Genomic DNA, 19,795 nt, shown 5'->3' with positions numbered 1-19,795 from the left:
GACACGCGTGCCAGATGTTTGGCTGGAAGTGCCGGTCGGGTTGGCCGAGTGGTTCTAGGGCTACAGCCTGGAAACGCGCGACCGCTACGGTCGCAGGTTCGAATCCTGCCTCGGGCATGGACGTGTGTGATGTCCTTAGGTTACTTAGGTTTTATTAGTTCTAAGTTGATGACCTCAGAACTTAAGTCCCATAGTGCTCAGAGCCATTTGAACCATTTTTTTGGTTGGAAGTAGCGCCCTTGTTTGCACTGAAATCAGCGGCACCTCGGTGTTTGTTGTCAACGTATTCGTTGGCAACTAATTGTAGATACAAAAGTAAGGATGACGCTGTCTGTAGGTGAATCCCTCTTGCATGCATCAAACAAGTGGACATCTTTCAGCGGTCCTTTAATGCATCTAGGAAAGCATGAACATGCCTGGTACTTTATTCTCAACACTGAAAATACATCGTAATCATACCAATAACAGCACTTTCCATATTACTCTAAAAGTTCAGATTAAAGGAATTAGTTTTCAAATCTGTCCGTATAGATTCCTAACAACAGTGGGGGTAGTAAGTTGGTAACCCCTAGCTAGTTCACAGGTTAAAATTTCTCTTTTGTTGTGTAATAATCACGACACGTCACTAAGAATACAGAGTCAACAAAAAAAAAAAAAAATCATCCACATTCCTTTCTTGAAACGTATTGAATAAGTAATCAATGCTGGGAATAACAATACCCCGTTGCTTTCTGCAAAAGTAAGTAATAATGTAGGCTGGTCCTTCAGAAGTGTAATCGTGGTTGGTATAACAGTAGAATCCATAATCTGTATTTGTAGTTAATCATAAATAATTTACTGTGTTCATAATTCATTAACATCAACCAGAATACCGCGACATACACTTTGATTTCGCTGTCGACATTGAGCCATTCTTATCCTTGTCCCAGCAGTGGAATACTAAAGGCAAACGATAGTTATAATAAACATTTTTCCTCTGGTGGATGCTGACCAGCGGAGTCGTTTGCTTCAGATTTGCCCCACCTTAGTTTCCAGTTCCTATGCACTCCTGTTATTTAAAATCATACAATAGACTAATCGACGTGTATCTGGGAAGTGCAGCCATATCTAATTAATGTACTCTGCAAAAGGAGCTTTATAGAAGCATCATTAAGGTTGGAATAAAGTAATGTGGCAGCAATGTTGAAAGTTATGTACCCATATTTATTGCATTATTATAAGTTATTTTTTAGATAGTTGTGGAAAGTATTCCTGCTTTGTTGCCGTAACGAGTTTTCTGCCTTGCTGGGGAAGGTGGCTTTCAGGCTTGGGTCGTATTTCCTGGCTGTAGCTGAAACAGAGAGAACAACAGACAAAGTTAGTTAAGCCGCACTTCATCACAAGCTGCCCATCTAAATTATAAGTTACTGAAACTTAAAACAGACATTCTAGAACATATTTTGGAACTGCTGTCCACTTCTAGGCGACGGAAGCCTATCAAAATTTTAACTATATTAACTTAAATATAGCCATAGCGCAGTATAATAGAAAACTTCTTCGAAAATCTGCCTGCGATAATAATGAAAACAGAAATGTTACGCAATACAATTTATATCCTAACAATAATAATACATTCAACAGAAAACTGGAAATAGAAAGATTTCTGCAGGCTTTAGTTAACATGTTCGCAACCTTGCGGTTCAAAATATTTAACTAACTTCATGTTACTCTGTGAAATGATTGTATGTATTTTTAGATTTTATGCCAGTGCTGCCAAATTTAGTTTCTAAAACAACTCATCCACAGGACTAGATAAAACTGCCCTCCACCCTGTGAAGGACGTTTTGACATTCTGGAGGATTCCGGAAGTCTGTTATGGTAAGAATTGTTCATTTTGCTTTATGGGTGCAACCGAAACAACAGATAGTAGATTGAAATAAATTATATGTATACAAGAACATGTAAGGTTATTAGTCCTTATTTGAATGTCATGTGACTGGTGTGGATTTATAAGAGAAAGTTTACAGATCCTTTAATTTCCCCTCGCTGACAAAAGCAAACTTTTAGTGCCTTGCACCTGCTAATTACTAATAAGAAATATGTATCCCTGGTCAGAACTCGCAAATCCCAACAACATGCACCAGACTCGCACTGCGTTCAACTTGACGTATGTACACTGCAGTGCTTCGGACGTGCCGCTGTTACTCTTCACTTATCCCACGTAATGGTTTGGCGAGTTTTATTTGGGTGGCCATCATTTAGCTGATATAATTATTGTTTGTCTTGAACGTACTGCATTTTAAGAAACTTTCTTAGTGGATGCGATTAACTTTATTTGTAAAGAATCATTATTGGTGACTGAGTAAACATTTTTCACATGTAATACGTTTTCAGATTTTGATTCATATGACCTTCATAACCGTTTTACAGAAACGTTACGTATGGTGTTTATTGTCACCTTTCACTTCTTTTGAAGCCAACAGATTTCTCACGACGTTACAGTAGAAAAAAGATTTTATGTATACTACTCTCTTCCCTCATATTTTGGGAGACATATTTTCTTGTAAACAATAGATTTCAGCTATCAGTCGTCCTTTTGAAATTTTATTGGCAGATCTAGATTTCAGCTAGAAACAAGCCATTCTCGATGCACTGTCATTTTTTTTCAATGCATGTTATGGTCGTGGTTCATCCACATTCAATGATTTACAACACCTCAAAACTTATATTATTGTTGCAGATCCAATTGTCTAGGTATTTGTTCTATAAATACCATTTTCTCTTCCAACGGTCGGGTGTCGACTGCTGAAATTGTGTGCCCTAGGTACGTTCTCAGCATTCGGCATTCGGAATTGCAGCTGTATTTGGTCTGCAAAGATTATGTTTTGTAGCATGGAGCTTCAGCAGGCCGCCTACACCATCACAAGGCCCCTTCCCGTGACCAGTAGCACTGTATACCCAGTGAGTTGATGGCACAAGTAACTGACTCAATTCAAACAGCTGGTAACATTTTTTAAAATGACTAGGAGCACCATCAGAAATTATGATGATGATCTGTGCCCCTTTTTGCAGTTGAAGAATTTTGCGCATTGCTAGCAAAGTATGTGCTGAGTCATGTCCTATGTCGTTACTTACAACTGCAGCACTTGTGGTCTTGTTTTGAAAATATGTCACGCCTGTAAAAATTGAAACCTGTACGACTTGTGGGAGAATTACAGACCAGTTCTCAGCAAAATCACAGTGAAGCACTAAATATAGTTCTTCAGCCTGTACACACCATTTCCCTTCTGCAATGTGTTGTTGCAATTTCTTCAGATGCTGGTGTGTTACTGCTTTCACTGATCATTTATCAAGTTCATCAATGAAATTGTCAAAGGCAATAGTTTTCTTAATTAATTTATTGTCTTACCATGACATATATGTAGTTTCTGCAGAGTTATCTGCTACATCTTCCAGGCCAAGTCTCTGTAAAGACAGTCCTCCCTTTCCAGGGCAGTCACCACATTCTTGAAACAAATAAATCTCTCGCTTTACATCACAGACCTCTAATGACTTCACACGTCCAACCAAGGTGTCATATGTCACATGCTCCAGAAAGTTCTTCAACGTTATCGGATTAAACATACTGCCATGAAGCACAAAAGGAGCACAGGCTCCATAACACTGTACAAACTTTCTTGATTTGTCTATCATATACTATGATACTGACGGAACGTGGTTCAAAATTATTTTCTTTGAAAATGTCTCTGGAATAATAATTAAAACTTGCACATTTTAACTGCAGGTTGCACAATATTTAACAGCCGAAATGATTTTTGTGAAAAATTCCTGACAAGAGGTGGAAGAGCGATTTTGTTCATTTTCTTCTGAATATGGAATTTCTACTTTGAAGAGTGTGATCAGCTTTGCTGTAGGGTACTCATCCATAGCTTTAGCAATTTCTCTGCATTTTCTTGATGCATAGAGCTTATGACTGGACTTCACCGACCACAGTTTCTTAACAGGACTAACACTTACCTCTGTAGTTAACTGATTCAAGGTATTTAATTCTTCCTCTATTGAAGCAAAATCTGCATCATCTGCACTGTGGAAGGCTTCACCTTGTTCAGATACTACCATTGTTGTTATTCTGTTAAAATATTTAGAACACAAAAAGTTGTCACTGGAAACATCTTCACACGTGACGTGACGTGTCTTTTTCACAGTTTGCACTAATTTTCATTAATTATTATCCCATACCTACGTAGTCTACCAAAAACAGCTTTAAGGTGAGCCTCATGGAGCTTTTGTGTAGCTGAAAACATCAGTATATCGTCGAGACAGGCGAAGGTGAAGTCTCATCCCCTGACACCTCATCAATGAAACGTCGCCGCGTTTGACCTGTGTTTTTAAGACCAATTGGCATACGTAAAAGTTCGAAGGGTCCAAAAGGTATAGTAACAGTTGTCTTCAGTATGTCAGCGTTCGAAACCTGTATCTGACGCTATGCCTTTTGAAAATCTATGAAGCTGATGTATTTTGCTCCCACTAGTACACTCGTAAATTCACGAATATTGGACCCTGGCTACTGACCGGGTATCGTGTGAGCATTCAATTCCCTGTAATCACCGCAAGGCCTTCAACTTTCTCCTTTTTTTTCTTTAGTAGATATAAAAGTTACGAGCATGCGCTCTCATCTCCGTGACATTCCTCTTTCTAACATACGTTCGAATTCGGTCTTTCCGTCCCCAACCTGTCTGGTGACAGTCCTCTCGGTCCAAAAGAGACTGGAAGGTCCATCACTGTGTTTGTGGGGTGAACAGTACTGTGTGCCACTGCAGTCGACGACTGTGCTGTCAGGTCCATAAGATGCTCTACCTCCGTCGCTTGTACCGAACCGCCTCCTCTGTCTCTCAATTTTCATAGAAGGCTACTTCCCATTCCTTCTCGAGACAACAGAATTTCAGTGGTGATAACTAGCTGCGTACTGAAAATTCGCCCCTACGTTCGGTTCCGGCACGTCGACTGTTAAAAACGTCCAGCGCCAAGTATTACGAAAACCTAAATTCACATCCTTGCTGCAGCTGCCGTACGTTGCTATCGGCCGTTTATTTTCTGCCGAGTAGCAAACTAATGAACTGTCCTTGAATGACATATCTCTATCTACTAGCAGCGTGCTTACGTCACACCTGGTGTCCACCAGATAATAACATGAAGTCTTTACATCTCGTACACACAGTCGTCGTTACAAGGGCAAGCAGGAAGTGTCTGTACTTACAGTCTCCACGTTATTGACGAAACGTGCCTATCTGCATGGTAGAACATACTTGGCTGCTCGTTGTACGAACCGTCCGTGGTACAGGGTGACAATTACTGAACTATATGAAACAAATTCGCCATACCTTCTGGAATGGTTTGTGTTAGGGCGTTCAAACTGCACGGTTGGCCGCGAGGCATAATGGGAACTAGAATGCTCAGAATGGCTTGGTTTAGCGACGAATCCCACTTTCATTTGGATGGGTTCGTCACTAAGCAAAATTGGCGGACCGAGAATCCGTATTTCGCGATCGAGAAGCCTCTTCATCCCCAACGGATGACTCTGTGGTGTGCAATGTCCAGGCACAGAATAATCAGTGCGATATTCCTTCGTAGTAATAGACGGAAAATCATCGAGTAAAACTGAAGTGAAATAAGGTGTTCGCCAGGGAAGCGTCCTGGGACCTCTGCTGTTCCTGATCTATATAAATGACCTGGGTGACAATCTGAGCAGTTCTCTTAGGTTGTTCGCAGATGATGCTGAAATTTACCGTCTAGTAAGGTCATCCGAAGACCAGTATCAGTTGCAAAGCGATTTAGAAAAGATTGCTGTATGGTGTGGCAGGTGGCAGTTGACGCTAAATAACGAAAAGTGTGAGGTGATCCACATGAGTTCCAAAGGAAATCCGTTGGAATTCAATTACTTGATAAATAGTACAATTCTCAAGGCTGTCAATTCAACTAAGTACCTGGGTGTTAAAATTACGAACAACTTCAGTTGGGAAGACCACATAGATAATATTGTGGGGAAGGCGAGTCAAAGGTTGCGTTTCTTTGGCAGGACACCTAGAAGATGCGACAAGTCCACTAAAGAGACAGCTTACACTACACTCGTTCGTCCTCTTTTAGAATATTGCTGCGTGGTGTGGGATCCTTACCAGGTGGGATTGACGGAGGACATCGAAAGGGTGCAAAAAGGGCAGCTCGTTTTGTATTATCACGTAATAGGGTAGAGAGTGTGGCAGATATGGTACGCGATTTGGGATGGAAGTCATTAAAGCAAAGACGTTTTTCGTCGCGGCGAGATCTATTTACGAAATTTCAGTCACCAACTTTCTCTTCCGAATGCGAAAATATTTTGTTGAGCCCAACCGACATAGGTAGGGATGATCATCAAAATAAAATAAGAGAAATCAGAGCTCGAACAGAAAGGTTTAGGTGTTCGTTTTTCCCGCACGCTGTTCGGGAGTGGAATGGTAGAGAGGTGGTATGATTGTGGTTCGATGAACCCTCTGCCAAGCACTTAAATGTGAATTGCAGAGTAATCATGTAGATGTAGATGGCACGGTGACTACCGAACGGTACATAAAGGTTTTGGAATATGATTTCATGCCCATTATCCAAAGTGACCCTGATTTCGACGAGATGTGGTTAGTGCAAGACGGAGTTCGACCCCATCGAAGCAGGAGAGCGTTTGATGTCCTGGAGAAGCAGTTTGGGGACTGCATTGTGGCTCTGGGATTCTCAGATCAGAGATAATGGCATGGGCCTCGATTGGCCTTCATATTCTCCGAACCAGAACGCGTGCGACTCCTTTTTAAGGGACTATATGAAATAGAAGGTTTAGAGCAATAATCCCAAAACGATTCCCGAGCTGAAAGCAGCAGGAGCATTCAGGTCATCGACAGTATTTATGTTCCGACACTTGAGAGGGTCATGCAGAACTTCCCTGTTCAGCTGCGCTACATCACCGCCAATGATGGCAGGCATATCGACCATGTCATAACCTAAATCCGAAAATGTGTAGCGACGTTCACATATTGAAAAAGATGTGTGCACGCCGTAGTTGTAGCAAATTTACTTTTTTTCATATCGTTCAATAATTAGCACCCTGTACCAACATAGCTGTTAAGATTCTGTCTATCCACTGTTTCCTAAGTGCGCTGCAGAACCCTCCGTTCCAGTGACATTACCAGCCTCGATTTTTCTCTGTAGCTCGTCTTTTAGTTTCTGAAACTGTGCAGTTGTATCCGCCCGTTGACCCTTGCGAATTGCCGCCGCCTGATACTTTTCCAACTTCGCGTCCGCTCAGTGTACTTGTTGTCTCCATTGTCGCATGAACTCTGTCGGACAGCTGCAGATAACTGGTCGTGTCCCACCCAGCCTTTGTAGCCGCCGCCGCCTTTACTGCCGTGGGGACCTGTGATGTCCAAACGTGCCGGAGCACAGAATCCGAAGATTCTGCCTCTCTCACTATCCCCAGTAACTGCCGCCAAAATTCTCAGGGGGATCTGACACGTTGTCTCTCGCTGAGTAACACGTTGTGTATCCGTTGATCTAACGGCTTACTAAGCTTACTTATCAAAATCTTCTTTAGACTTGTATATTGCTGTGTCGTTGGTGAACGCTTAATTTCGTCATCTACTGATGCTGCCGCTCTGGCCTCTAGACTGTTCAGACTGTTGACTGGCATCGCGATCTTTTCTTGATTGTTTGTTAGTGAATTACGAGTGAACGTCAACTCTAACATCGAAAAGAAGGGTTCCTGTTTATCAGACAGGAACGGAGACGTGCGAACCTTCATACACCGTCCACATGAATCTTCGTTTCTCGGAGTTTCGTCGATAGTGGAGCCTGTCGTGCGCAAATCATTAATTTGTCCCGGCGAAACGTTTCCGAGCCGCGCTATATATGCATCTGACTGCGCCGCTAATCCGAACCCCGGTAATCCGAACGTTCGGTTAATCCGAACATGAAAAATGATAGTCTACACATGGAAAACTGTGCGGTTAACTGCTGTACATACACACTGTTTTAACTTACACAGTACAGTAAACATGTAGTAGAAAAACTGGCAAGAAACATTAGGTTCGCCCGCATCTCGTGGTCGTGCGGTAGCGTTCTCGCTTCCCACGCCCGGGTTCCCGGGTTCGATTCCCGGCGTGGTCAGGGATTTTCTCTGCCTCGTGATGGCTGGGTGTTGTGTGCTGTCCTTAGGTTAGTTAGGTTTAGGGGGACTTATGACCACAGCAGTTGAGTCCCATAGTGCTCAGAGCCATTTGAACCATTTTTTGAACATTAGGTTCAAACAATGCATAACAATGAAAGAAAAGCTGTCAAATTTACTAAAATACAGGGGACATTTTTCCCTACTTTTTTAGATGACAAAAACTCTGTCATTGGTTTTTGGCGTAATGAAGGCATACTGTTATATGACGCATAGTTGCGCCATCGTCTCATAAACATGAAATCAGCAGGTGTAGCAGTGGGCTGTTGCTCCAAATAACGTAGCGCGAGGTCAAGGGCTTCTGCTACGTCACTGTGTGGCACCAGTTCTCCTTTGTCGCTTTCGGGCTCATTGTCACTTCTGTCACAGCAGTCCACTTCTTCCTGGTCTTGAGTCACAGCAGCAACTAAATCAGTGTCAGTAAGGTTCTCCACACATAACCTATCCGGTGCCATCCACTCATCTACGTTTCCTTCACCAGCTTCTTCACATCCAGGGATTGTCTGTATCATTTTTAGTAGATTTTCCTCTTCATTTTCAACTAGATTGTCCTGATATTCAACAGATGTCCACAGTTTTCTCGAAGATTTTCTCAGAGTATTTTCCGAAATATTCTGCCATGCCTCAGCGGCCCAATAAACAACATCCTTCACATTGGTCTTTTTTATTTTGTCCACTATAGGAATGCTATCATCTTGGATCAGCATTCTTACAAATTGTTTTCTGTAAATCAGTTTTAATGTTTTCAGTACGTCCTGGTCCATCGCCTGTGGAAGTGGTGTAAAATTCGACGGCAAAAACTTCGTCACAATTTCTCCATCACATAATTCCTCAGTGCTGGGGTGAGATGGCGCGTTATCGGTCAAAAGGACTGACCGGGGAGAATAATGATTTTCGTTCGGAAACCGTCGAACAGAGGGAACAAACTGGCCGTGAAACCATTCTTTGAACAACTTACCAGCCATCCACGTTTTCTTCTGGTTTCGATAATATACGGGCAGGGACTTTATGTTGCAGTTTTTAAAAGCTCTGGGCCTAGCAGATTTACCGGTCAGCATAAAGGCAGCTTGTGATTACCAGCCGCGTTGCTGAACGCTAGTAAATTTACATGATATTTGCATATTTTAAAACCAGAAGCACGGTCTTCTGCTTTTGATGCCAGGCTTTCTGTTGGCAATGCCCTAAAATTAAGGCCAGTCTCGTCAGCGCTATAAATTTCTTGGGGAGAATACTTTTCCTCTCTTATCATTTTTTCAAACTCACCCATGTATTCCTTCGCTGCATCACGGTCAGAAGAAAGCTTCTCTCCAGTAATTGTTAGCTGACGGATTCCATGACGTTTTTAGAATCTGTCCACCCAACCCGTACTCGCACTGAAGGACTCATCACCATTCATTAACTTGTTCAGGTAAACAGCCTCCTCCCGGACCAGTGTTCCACTCAAAGGAGTTCCCCTTTCTCTTTCCTGCGTAAACCAAAAGAAAAGAGCTTCATCCACTTTATCGTACTGGTATTGTTTCAGAGTCTGCCGAATTTCGAGTGTTTATCCCGAAGACGTTGCACAGGACTGTTCAAGCTTCATTCGGTTCTTTTTCCAATCACAAATGATTGTTTTACCAACACCTAGTTCCGTTGCCAGTTTAGATACATTCTCACCATTGTCTATCCGCTTCAAAGCATTCAGGTTTTCTTTGAGAGTTAACGTTGTATGTTTCCGATTACTCATGACGAAAATACGTGCACCACTACACCTGAACGAATACATTAGAACTGCTAACGACTGCCAGCGATCCATAACTAACATAACCAAGCGCTTTGCGAGCCAACTGGCAGTGCAGTGACCTCAAACACTACAAAGGTCTGAACAATGCACAACAACATGGGCAGGGAGTGAGAGTGAGCCATTGTTCCCACACCTGTTCACATTTGCTACCCTGGTGTACCAACTTATCTGCTTGGTATACTTTATTCAAGAAACTCGTGACCGTAATTCCTGCTAATCCGAACAAATCGGTAATCCGAACATGGTCCGGTCCCAATTAGTTCGGATTAACGGGACTTTACTGAACTTTGTATCTGTACTAAATGTATCTTAGAACTTCTGTCGTATTCGTCGGAGAATTTGCGTCGCCTCGCTTGCTTGTTTCTTCCTGTGCGAGATTTCTGAACCTGAGGTCACCACTTTATGGCTGGTAAGTAACATCATATTAAATAATAACTTGTGGGAACATACAACTTAATTTCTCTTTTCGTAAAACATAAAAGCCAATAACCAACAACATAACATTCTAAATCCATAGAGGGTGACGACCTTAGGCGTCATAAAATGGAATGACCACGCAAAACAAATTGTAGGAATAGCCGATATTGGCTGAGATACACTGGAAAAATAGTAAAGAACTGTAATTCATCCCCGTAGGAAGTGGTTTACAAAATACTCGATTGACAGACTCTCGAGTGTTGTTTATGAATCTTAGTCCCTCACGAAGTCGGATGTGCTCCCCGGTAGCTGAGTGGTACTGAGTTATTCGATCAACAACGAACTTAAACGGATGTCTTACGACGTCCGCCCCGAGGAGATGCAACGAACGAAACCGAACAAAAATGAGATTAAAAAAAAAAAAGTGGTCAGCGCGACGGAACGTCGTTCCGAAGGGACCCACTTCGATTCCTGACTGGGTCGGAGAATTTTTCCTCCCAGGGACTGGATGTTGTGTTGTCCTAATGATCATGATCTCATCCTTATAGACACACAAGTCGCTGAAGTGGCGTCAACTCAAAAGACACGCACCAGGAGAACGGTCTACCGTATGGGTGGCCTTAGCCAAGGGTGACCAAATTATTTTCGGTGAAAACGGTGACACATTCACCCGGGTGCCAATGGACACCTCATTCCACATGTACCCAGGTTTCTTAATTTTAAGTATATTGATGTTTTCTTGATACATTTTGTTAACCCCTTTATTAAAACTAATAAGAGGATACAAAAGATTGATATAATCTAGATTATCTGTATAATTAATGACATCTAATAGGCGTATACAGTAATAAAGAAATGTATTAGGATTTTACAAAATTTTACAGCCATTCAACTTTTAATCAATTAATATTAACAAGAGCTTTAATATTACTGAGCACTTGTAGATGGAATTGACTGTCCTTGGAGAAAAGGACATTTTTCATTGCCTCCAGCCTTTTTGATCGTGTCTTTGTTCTTTGAGACACAGTGATAAAACTCGGTACAATACATATTGTAGCTGTACAGGATCTGCAGGATTGCTTCAAGAGAGTCCACCTCAATTCTGTTTATTTCATCAGTCCACTGGATATTCATGAACGAAAATATTCTTTCCACATTGGCATTATGGGTTGGGATTGCAAATAAATAACTTGCAGTTATTACCAACTCAGAGTAATGCTGAAGACAGTCACAGCTTTTAAAAAACACTCGGCTGCTCGAACTTTCGTCTCTTCACTTGACCGATGCTTCACAAAATAATTTTGTAGAGTTTTACTGCAGCTCGGTGCACTGTATCTGTTTATGTGTTTCTTTGACCTGATGTGATGAACTATGTCGGAACGTCCACCATGACTTATACTAATACAACAGTTACATACGGAACACTCGGCTTCGTAATCAAAACGACCTTTATTAATGAAATTCCATTCCTTGGAATAACAGTCACTGAACTTGCAGGCACGTTTCGGCATTGCATTTCACAGCACTGCAGCAATAATACCACTAATATGAGAAAAACTATTGCACTTTGTCTGACAAAACATCAACTACTACACTGTTCTGACAATGAGTTTGTGAGTAAGTGGCGCGACAATCGGACGGTTTCATAGCTCTGTTACAATAATACAACTTACTACTTGTTGGCCAAAGTACCGCTCAAAGTAAATTATTGCCTGAGTGTATCAATACTGATACTGTGATTAATAGTATGGGACAATGGAGGTTTTAGATAAATAAGCTAAAATATATTAATTTCTCATATTTCCTTTAATATAATGAAACCCCAAAAATTTGAGAAAGTTTCACGACATGTATTTAAAAACTGAATTCCGGGACTTTTGAGCGTCCCGAAACACAGGGATGAAAACTGAGACAATCCCGGTTTTCCGGGACGTTTGGTCACCCTACCCTAGCTACACAACTGAGCCGTAGTAAAAATTGTCGTTTTGAAGAGCGCGCCGCAGCGCGTAGTGTGAAGCAATCGCCCTCCGTTTCTGGCGGTGGCGCCGCTGTGGCAATCGCAGCTTTTGTGTCTCCCTCTGGTGGGAAAGGGTATAGGTTGCCTGTTCACGTGCATTTAAGGGGCGTTATGAGCTTGCCAGTGGGTCAGTCTGGGTCAGTCCCTCATCCCCAGCTTGCTAGTCTGTCTCTCGTCCGAATTTGTGAGGCAGTTACTGTCTGTCTTTCGTCCGGAATGCTAGTATGTCTTTCGTTCGGATCAATCGTTAAAGCCGGATAAATGAGAGTCTTTCCACTCCGCCAGTAAGAAAGTCAGCGAGCGGTCGCCCGGTCGGGGCTTAGTTCCTGCATCTGCGCGTTAGGCCGCCAGTTTGCTCGAGTTCCTCATGCAATGGTAAATTGCAGTCGGATCGATCGGTTGGTCGGTCGCGCACTGAGGCACAAGAAGACTGTTCCGTCTTGAGCGTCGGCGCATGTGAGGTCGCCACGTGAGTCCAATGGGCCGCCCCGTATGGCGAGGGGTAATGGCTTCGCCGTCGACACGAGAGCAACAGGAGTCAACCCACGACACCGGTCTGGCCGGTGCGAGCTGCGACGCCGTTAGACGGGAGATGGGCGCGCCTTCCTGCGTTCGTTGAAGCGGCTGGCAGCCGACGATTCGGGAGAGCGATTTGGGAGTGCTGCGCCAGGTCTTCTGCAGAAATCGCAGTTTATTAGAAGTGATTGCTGATATGTTGTTTGATTTACTTGTTAAATTCTACTTGTTTTCTTGGTGAGGTCACCAGCCGCTTTTCTTTTTTTTTTTTTTTTTTTTTTTGAGGGGGGGGGGGGGGGGTCGTCCCACCATTCTTCTCCGTTTGCCCACCCGCGGGAAGGTGGTTATTTATGAATTGGGTGGTCCGTTTTTCCCTTGTGGAGTAGGGGTGGGTTACAGCAACCTGTGGTTCGGGTTGTTCGGTACTCTCCCTATCAATCTGCCGTACGTTAGTGGCTGCCTCTGTCATGTTTGTCGGATTCGGTGTGTTTACGAATTTATTGCTTGGAGTGTAACGGCCTAATTCCTGAAATACGTTTTGATCTTGCCTATCATCTTGCGGGGCGGCATCTGTGTACTGTAGAGCATTTAACTTGTTTGGCCAACCATGTAGAATTTTATATATGATTGCATTTCATGGGCTTTTATTTAAATGATCAATTTAGTATATAAAGTTGCCACCCTTTCACCGTAAAACTTTCTTAGAAGTTAAAATCAAGTTGTACCTTCGGTGGCAAAGTTAATATTTTAATTTTAGTGTTTTGTACCATTTCCATCCCTCCTACAGGGTGCATAGTTTGTGTGCTTGTGTGAATTGTTAAAACGTTTAGTTTAAAGTAATCTGGTGTGTTGCAGATTTGCACCAGTGTAGTCTTTCAGAGGTTGTTGTGAGCGGTCATAACTACGGCCGTGTCAAAAGGGAGTGGCAAGGTTCTCAGCCCGAAAGCTCATACAGTCAAAAATTTGTTTCTTTCTGTCTCTGAATAAATTGTAACTTGATATTTAGAGGGTGCTTTCTGATTATAATTTTAAATCTGTTTTTTTTTTAATGCTTTAGGCACCATTAAAGTGAATAAATTACCATTTGTTAAAAAGGAATTTGCTTATGATTTCATCAGTTACTCCCTGGCAACGACTTCCACGCTCACATAGTGTGATTAAATGTGTTAATGTTCTTGATGAATCGCTAGTAAATAAATTAAATTTTTAAGAATATTTTTTTGAACATAAATCACAGTTCAACGACATTTCCATGTACCAAGTAGGATTAATAGAATAGATAGAGACAGTCCAACGACGAGCAGCGTGTACCGTCATGTGATCGCTTTTTCTAGTCGGCGGGAGAACGTTATGCAGATGGTCAACAAACTCCAGTGGCAGAAGCTATAAGGGGCAGATGGAGCCACTCACATTAAGATTTCTCGCTAATATAGCTGTAGAAGCAGATAATAACAGAAACAACGAAAGTATAATGCACAGGGAAATAAAATAATAAAAGCAATGACCATCCAAGGCTTCAGAAATAAGAGCGAATTGTGAACAAAATGCTACTTATTATGGAAACAAGAAAGAAATTCGTCATGCCGTATATTTAGATAGTTTTCATGTAAGAACATCATTGCCTGCAAGAAAACGCAATCAAAATACACGAAATGAAATTAAACAGCAAAGGAAGTTCATTTTTTCGTAACATGTTGAAACGTTAGCGATTGTTCGTAACATAAGAACAAAATGCGACATTCCCAATCGCAGTTTCTTTTCGTTCTACTGGTGGTAACCGGTTTCGGTTACAAACCATAGTCAGAACAACGTACCAGGCAGCAAGGAGAGCCGCTGAACCGAGCTGATGTGCAACGACGTTAAGGTGTGTGTATCACTCAGCAGCTCTGAGCACCGGTGCTTCGTATAGTCTGACGATTTTTATAACCGAAACCGGTTACTTCCAGCAGGACGGAAATAAATATTTACTTTTATAAAAAGGACATTGATTAACATGTTAAAGAGAATAAAATGAAATTAACTGGACACTAATTCGACACGCACACTTATAAGAAACATCTTGCAAGGCAAAATGTTCGAAAAACTCAGCAGGTAGGACTAGTACTTTAGACACTGAAGTCCATGGAATTAACGGCAATAGGTGAAACCAGACGTAAAAATGGCAAGGGAAAGACAAGTATGGCCACATAAACAAGCCGTTGCCTTCAGTGTCTAGTGATGATGAGCTCGTGGTTATTCTGTAACAAGATCGTTTCGCTTAGCTTGCGAATGAGATGACACATCAAAGGAAGAGGGAAAGGTAACCAAGGCAGAGGAAATGTTTAACGCTGAGGTAAACTGGTAGACCACTTGTGCTACTACTTGTCTGGCAGTACTGACTATGTAAGCCAGAAAACGGCAGGCAAAGAGCAAATCCTCGCAGCCAGTAGAGATCCTCCCTACCGTCAAGAAGTGATGGAACTTTCTTGCAAGGTGTCTGCCTTTATCGTTTAACGAGTTGTCGGTGGTGCAAATAGTATTCTAAATATAAACAGTTTTTCATCTACATCTTTATTAGTGTATACGACCTTCAACACTTTAAATAAGATGTTACAACATCATGTTGTTAATAGTGAATGTAGCTCGAAATGGAATTTAGTAATTTTAATGATTTTTAGATCTTGAAGACCAATGTTTCAACTTTCATTGTAGATAATTTTTTTTTAATTTGAAACTTGAGATATAAAATTACATAACAGATCGACAGCAAATATTTGAATGGTACCCAAGCGAGTGAGACAGGTTTGTAGCCTGTCTCATTGTTATTCAATCTGTAAACCCAGCAAACAGAAAAGCAAACCAAGGAAAAACTGAGAAAGGGAACTAAATTTTATGTAAAAAATTAAAAACGTTCAAGTTTGTGGTGACATTGTAGTTCTGTCAGAGACGGCAAAGGACTTGGAAGAACGAAATGCATAGTTTTTTGAGAAGAGGTTATAAGATAAATTCAATGAAGTTAAAACAAGGGTACTGGCTGCTAGTCAAATTAAATAAAGCGATTCTGAGGGAATTACATGAGGAAATAACATACTAAAGGCAGTACATAAATTTATTTATTCAGCTGGCAAAGTAACTGACTGTGGCTGAAGTAATGTAGATAATATAAGGTGGAAACTGGTGATAGCAATAAAAGCATTTAGGAAAAATTGGAATTTGTTAATGTAGTATAAATGTAAGTGATGGCAAGTCATTTTTGAAAGTGTTTGCCTAAAGCGTAGCCTTGTGCGAAAGAGAACGTCGACAATAAGCAGTTCGGACAGGAAGAGAATCAAAGCTTTAGAAATGTGCTGCTATAGCAGAAAGTTGAAAATTATATGAGTAGATCGAGTAACTAATGAGGTACTTAATCCAACTGTTGAGAAAAGATTTATGGTAGAAATTAACTAAAAGAGGGTATCGGTTAATGGGACGCATCCTGATACATCAAGAAATAGTCAGTTTCGTAATGGAGAGAAGATTAGGGAGTAAAAGTTGTAGAGGCAGAAAGCTGGTTCAGATGGATGTAGGGTACTGTTGTCGAAGAGGCTTGGAAAGGGCATAAAAGCATGGAGAGCTGCATCGAAAATGTCTTCAGAGTGAAGACCACAAAAACAACAGAACCGAAAAGAAAGTAAATCAAATCTTTACGAAATGTCCCATCGTTTCGCAGATAATCTGGTACTTGAGTTTCACAACGAACTACTTGTCGATGATAATAAAAATCCTGAGGACACTGATGTGATTGGAATTATCAGGTTATCGTTCGCTAGATTATGCAACTGGAGGAGTAAAACTTTCATGTCTTTAAGGTTTACCTCCCAGCTTTCGTTTGCTGTTTACTAAAGTCTTATGATGACTCCAAACAACCCGCTTCAGAAGAAGAGTCACTACCTTGTTCGCAGTTGCTGGTTCCAGAGGTATCAGCAAGGTTAGTTACTGACAAACGTCTTATTGTAGAAATCATCATAGCACAAGTCAGGGGTTCCGAGTACGCATTTTTTCGAAACCTGAGTTAAGCAGACATGATACTACTTCCAAATGCTTACGTTCAATTCGTGCCAATTTTCATCCTATTCGCTTTTGCAGCTCACCTTATACGGTCTCTGCTACTCTACTGACAGCGCAGTCACCAGAAACGCGGCCAGAATTTTGGGTAAATAATACAAATCTAATAAATCATGACTAGGATCCACTGAGACGATACTTGTTGTAAAGTGCTGGTAGGAGTAAAAGTATAGATTGAATATTGTGGAGTAAGAAAGTATTTTCCAGATGAAAATTCTCGACAGCAAGAAATATCAGTAGTTTTTTTTTTATATCCGTAGCCCATCGTTTCTTGCTCTGAGCCTATTCCCGCTATTGGAGAACCTCTCCCCACGCTTCAGAAATTAGTAAGTATCCCTACAACTGAGAATGATATTTCGTGTCAGTCAAAAAGGCTTAGAACAGTAGCAAAATAGTTAAAGTGACTGCCTATGAAAATGAGGATATCCAGATACGATTCACTGTCGGAGCTCAGGCGTAGACGCAAACACAGAAATGGTTTCTTCAGAAAGTCGGGCTGTTTTTTCTGTGCAGCTCGAATCAAACTGATGCTTCGCGTGAGAGCCATGGGCGAAGCTTTGAGACAACGAAATAATAAAAAAAATCTTAAGTTCACACTTACCTCATTGTGAGGAATAGTGTCGGGGAAACTGCAGTCATAGGTGGCGCCACCCTGCAACTGTAGCTGAAAAAACGCCGTCCCATTCGAGATCGTACGGTGGAAGCACACGACACGTGGACGAACGCCATCCACGTGAGTCGGGAGTCCGCTAATCAGAGACTGGTAGAGCCGTTCTTCTGTGTGTGTGTCCCCTAAAGGTAGTTCCGAATACACGCGAAACGCGCATTTGAGTGGCTCATCAGCAATACCTGGCAGATTAAAATGGTAACGTTCTCTGATAGTACCGAGATGGCAAACGACTGTGGGAAATCCTGGAAACCTTAGGTACAGCATTCCACTGTCGTTCCGGAGACGACATTTCACTGGACGATCCTCAGTAGGGCGCTGCACTCTCAGGTGGAAATATTCATCTGGCAGCTGTGAATCGTTGGTACAGTACATTCTCAAACCGGTAAAACTTACTTTCCGGCCCCCACTGAATCCGAAAAGATACGGTGCACTGTTTTGGATTAGGTTGAAGTTAGTGTGTCTCGTTGCGTTTCCTTCGAACGAACATGAATAGGACGAGTACCCCTGTGGCAGATCCAGACGAAAATCGTCCTGTGGGCGGTCTCGCCTGACTCGATCGTCGGTTTTCTCAGGTTCACAAATCAGGGGCGGAGCATTGCCTATGAAAAAGATGAGCGCGTCTTCGGGCCTAGAAGGGGAATACTGGAATCTCGCCTCCGCGAAGTAATCTCTAGCGTCGCGGCCGCGGGAGACTGCGGCCATCGTCAGCAGCAGAAGGCTCCAATACATCCCCGACCTCTTCATGGCGCACTGAACTCTGGCGCTGCCCGCTCCTCGGGCTGGAGAGGCCAGTGCTGTGCTATAAACGCGGCGTCCCTACGTCACAGCCCTACGTCACAGTTAGTTTTTGTTTCTGAGTTTGTCAGTTTCTTGTGAGCAAGTCTCGTGGCTGACGTCACCGCAGCTGCTGCGGCCTCTGTGAGCCGCCCTAGCCGCTGTCTCCCAGACTCTGTGTTAGCTGTCGCCATGTCACCTTTTTCTGCTTACTGTTTGTGGCTGACTGACATGTGAACACACGTAGCTGCTCGCTGACGATACCGTGTAACACTTTTTCAGGGTGAACTGAATGACATCAGTCTCCAAGATTCTCCACTAAACCTCCGTAAGCTTCGGCTGAAGCCAGTGGGCCCCCTGAGTACCACAGTTTTCTTCCCTGTCCCTACATCTCTTTCAAAAAAAATGTTCAAATGTGTGTGAAATCTTATGGGACTTAACAGCTAAGGTCATCAGTCCCTAAGCTTACACACTGCTTAACCTAAATTATCCTAAGGACAAACACACACACCCATGCGCGAGGGAGGACTCGAACCTCCGCCGCGACCACACCTCTTTCCTCCCACCCTGATCGAATAGTGAAAGACGCAGAAACACATGATTGTGATGGTAAATAGTCACATAGTATGTGTCCCCTCCATCGCACTTGTTATTTCGAGAGAAGAGTGTACACTATGCCTACAGGTTGTACGAGTACCCCCACTAACGCTGTAGCCCCTGTTTGGTGACAAATGTTATTCTGCATGTTGGAACCTACATTATCAGCTGTTGGGATTCATGTTTATAAGTTTTCATGGTCGCAGTCTATATTTAATTTGTAGCCGTTGCAGATTCGAGCGCTCATAGGTACGCTATTAAGGAGCGCTTAGTGACGACTGTGTGAGTGGCCGAACGACAACACACAGGACAGCCAGTGAAACAGATTGTCGGAGCATTACAGGAAAGATTTAGTAGGGCTCCACGGCGAAAGGCAAAGCTTCTGGACTGGGATAGAAGTATTTTTGCTTTCGAAATGGTTCAAATGGCTCTGAGCACTATGGGACTTAACACCTATGGTCATCAGTCTCCTAGAACTACTTAAACCTAAGTAACCTAAGGACATCACACAACATCCAATCATCACGAGGCAGAGAAAATCCCTGACGCCTCCGGGAATCGAACCCGGGAACCCGGGCGTGGGAAGCGAGAACGCTACCTCACGACCACGAGCTGCGGACTTTTGCTTTCGGTTGTATTAAAGACAGACAGCGGTGTGGAAGGAAGAGGATACGAGAAGAAACGTGTACCGGAGTCCCTGCTTCCACGGAACAATCT

General features: G+C 42.5%; 1 protein-coding gene across 1 annotated transcript; it reads right to left on the bottom strand.

The window, feature by feature from the left end:
• Positions 1-1,180: 1,180 nt before the first annotated feature.
• On the bottom strand, positions 1,181-18,469 carry LOC124545470. The gene is made up of 2 exons (XM_047124402.1): positions 17,639-18,469; positions 1,181-1,330 (listed from the first exon to the last, which is right to left on the bottom strand). The coding sequence occupies exons 1-2, from the start codon at positions 18,449-18,451 to the stop codon at positions 1,301-1,303; spliced, it is 843 nt and encodes a 280-aa protein (XP_046980358.1). The 5' UTR covers positions 18,452-18,469; the 3' UTR covers positions 1,181-1,300.
• Positions 18,470-19,795: the final 1,326 nt, after the last annotated feature.

The sequence above is a fragment of the Schistocerca americana genome, chromosome 8 (assembly GCF_021461395.2).
Source record: "Schistocerca americana isolate TAMUIC-IGC-003095 chromosome 8, iqSchAmer2.1, whole genome shotgun sequence".
Classification (NCBI taxonomy): domain Eukaryota; kingdom Metazoa; phylum Arthropoda; class Insecta; order Orthoptera; family Acrididae; genus Schistocerca; species Schistocerca americana.
The sequence above is the reverse complement of the archived record's forward strand: the minus strand, read 5'-3'. Positions and strand labels throughout refer to the sequence as shown.

Bases quoted from the DNA above. Each gene is read 5' to 3' on its own strand.
- LOC124545470 (XM_047124402.1), bottom strand. From the start codon at position 18,451: ATGAAGAGGTCGGGGATGTATTGGAGCCTTCTGCTGCTGACGATGGCC. The intron at 1,331-17,638 runs GTAAGTGTGAAC...TCTCTGTTTCAG, and splicing joins ACACTATTCCTCACAATGAG to CTACAGCCAGGAAATACGAC.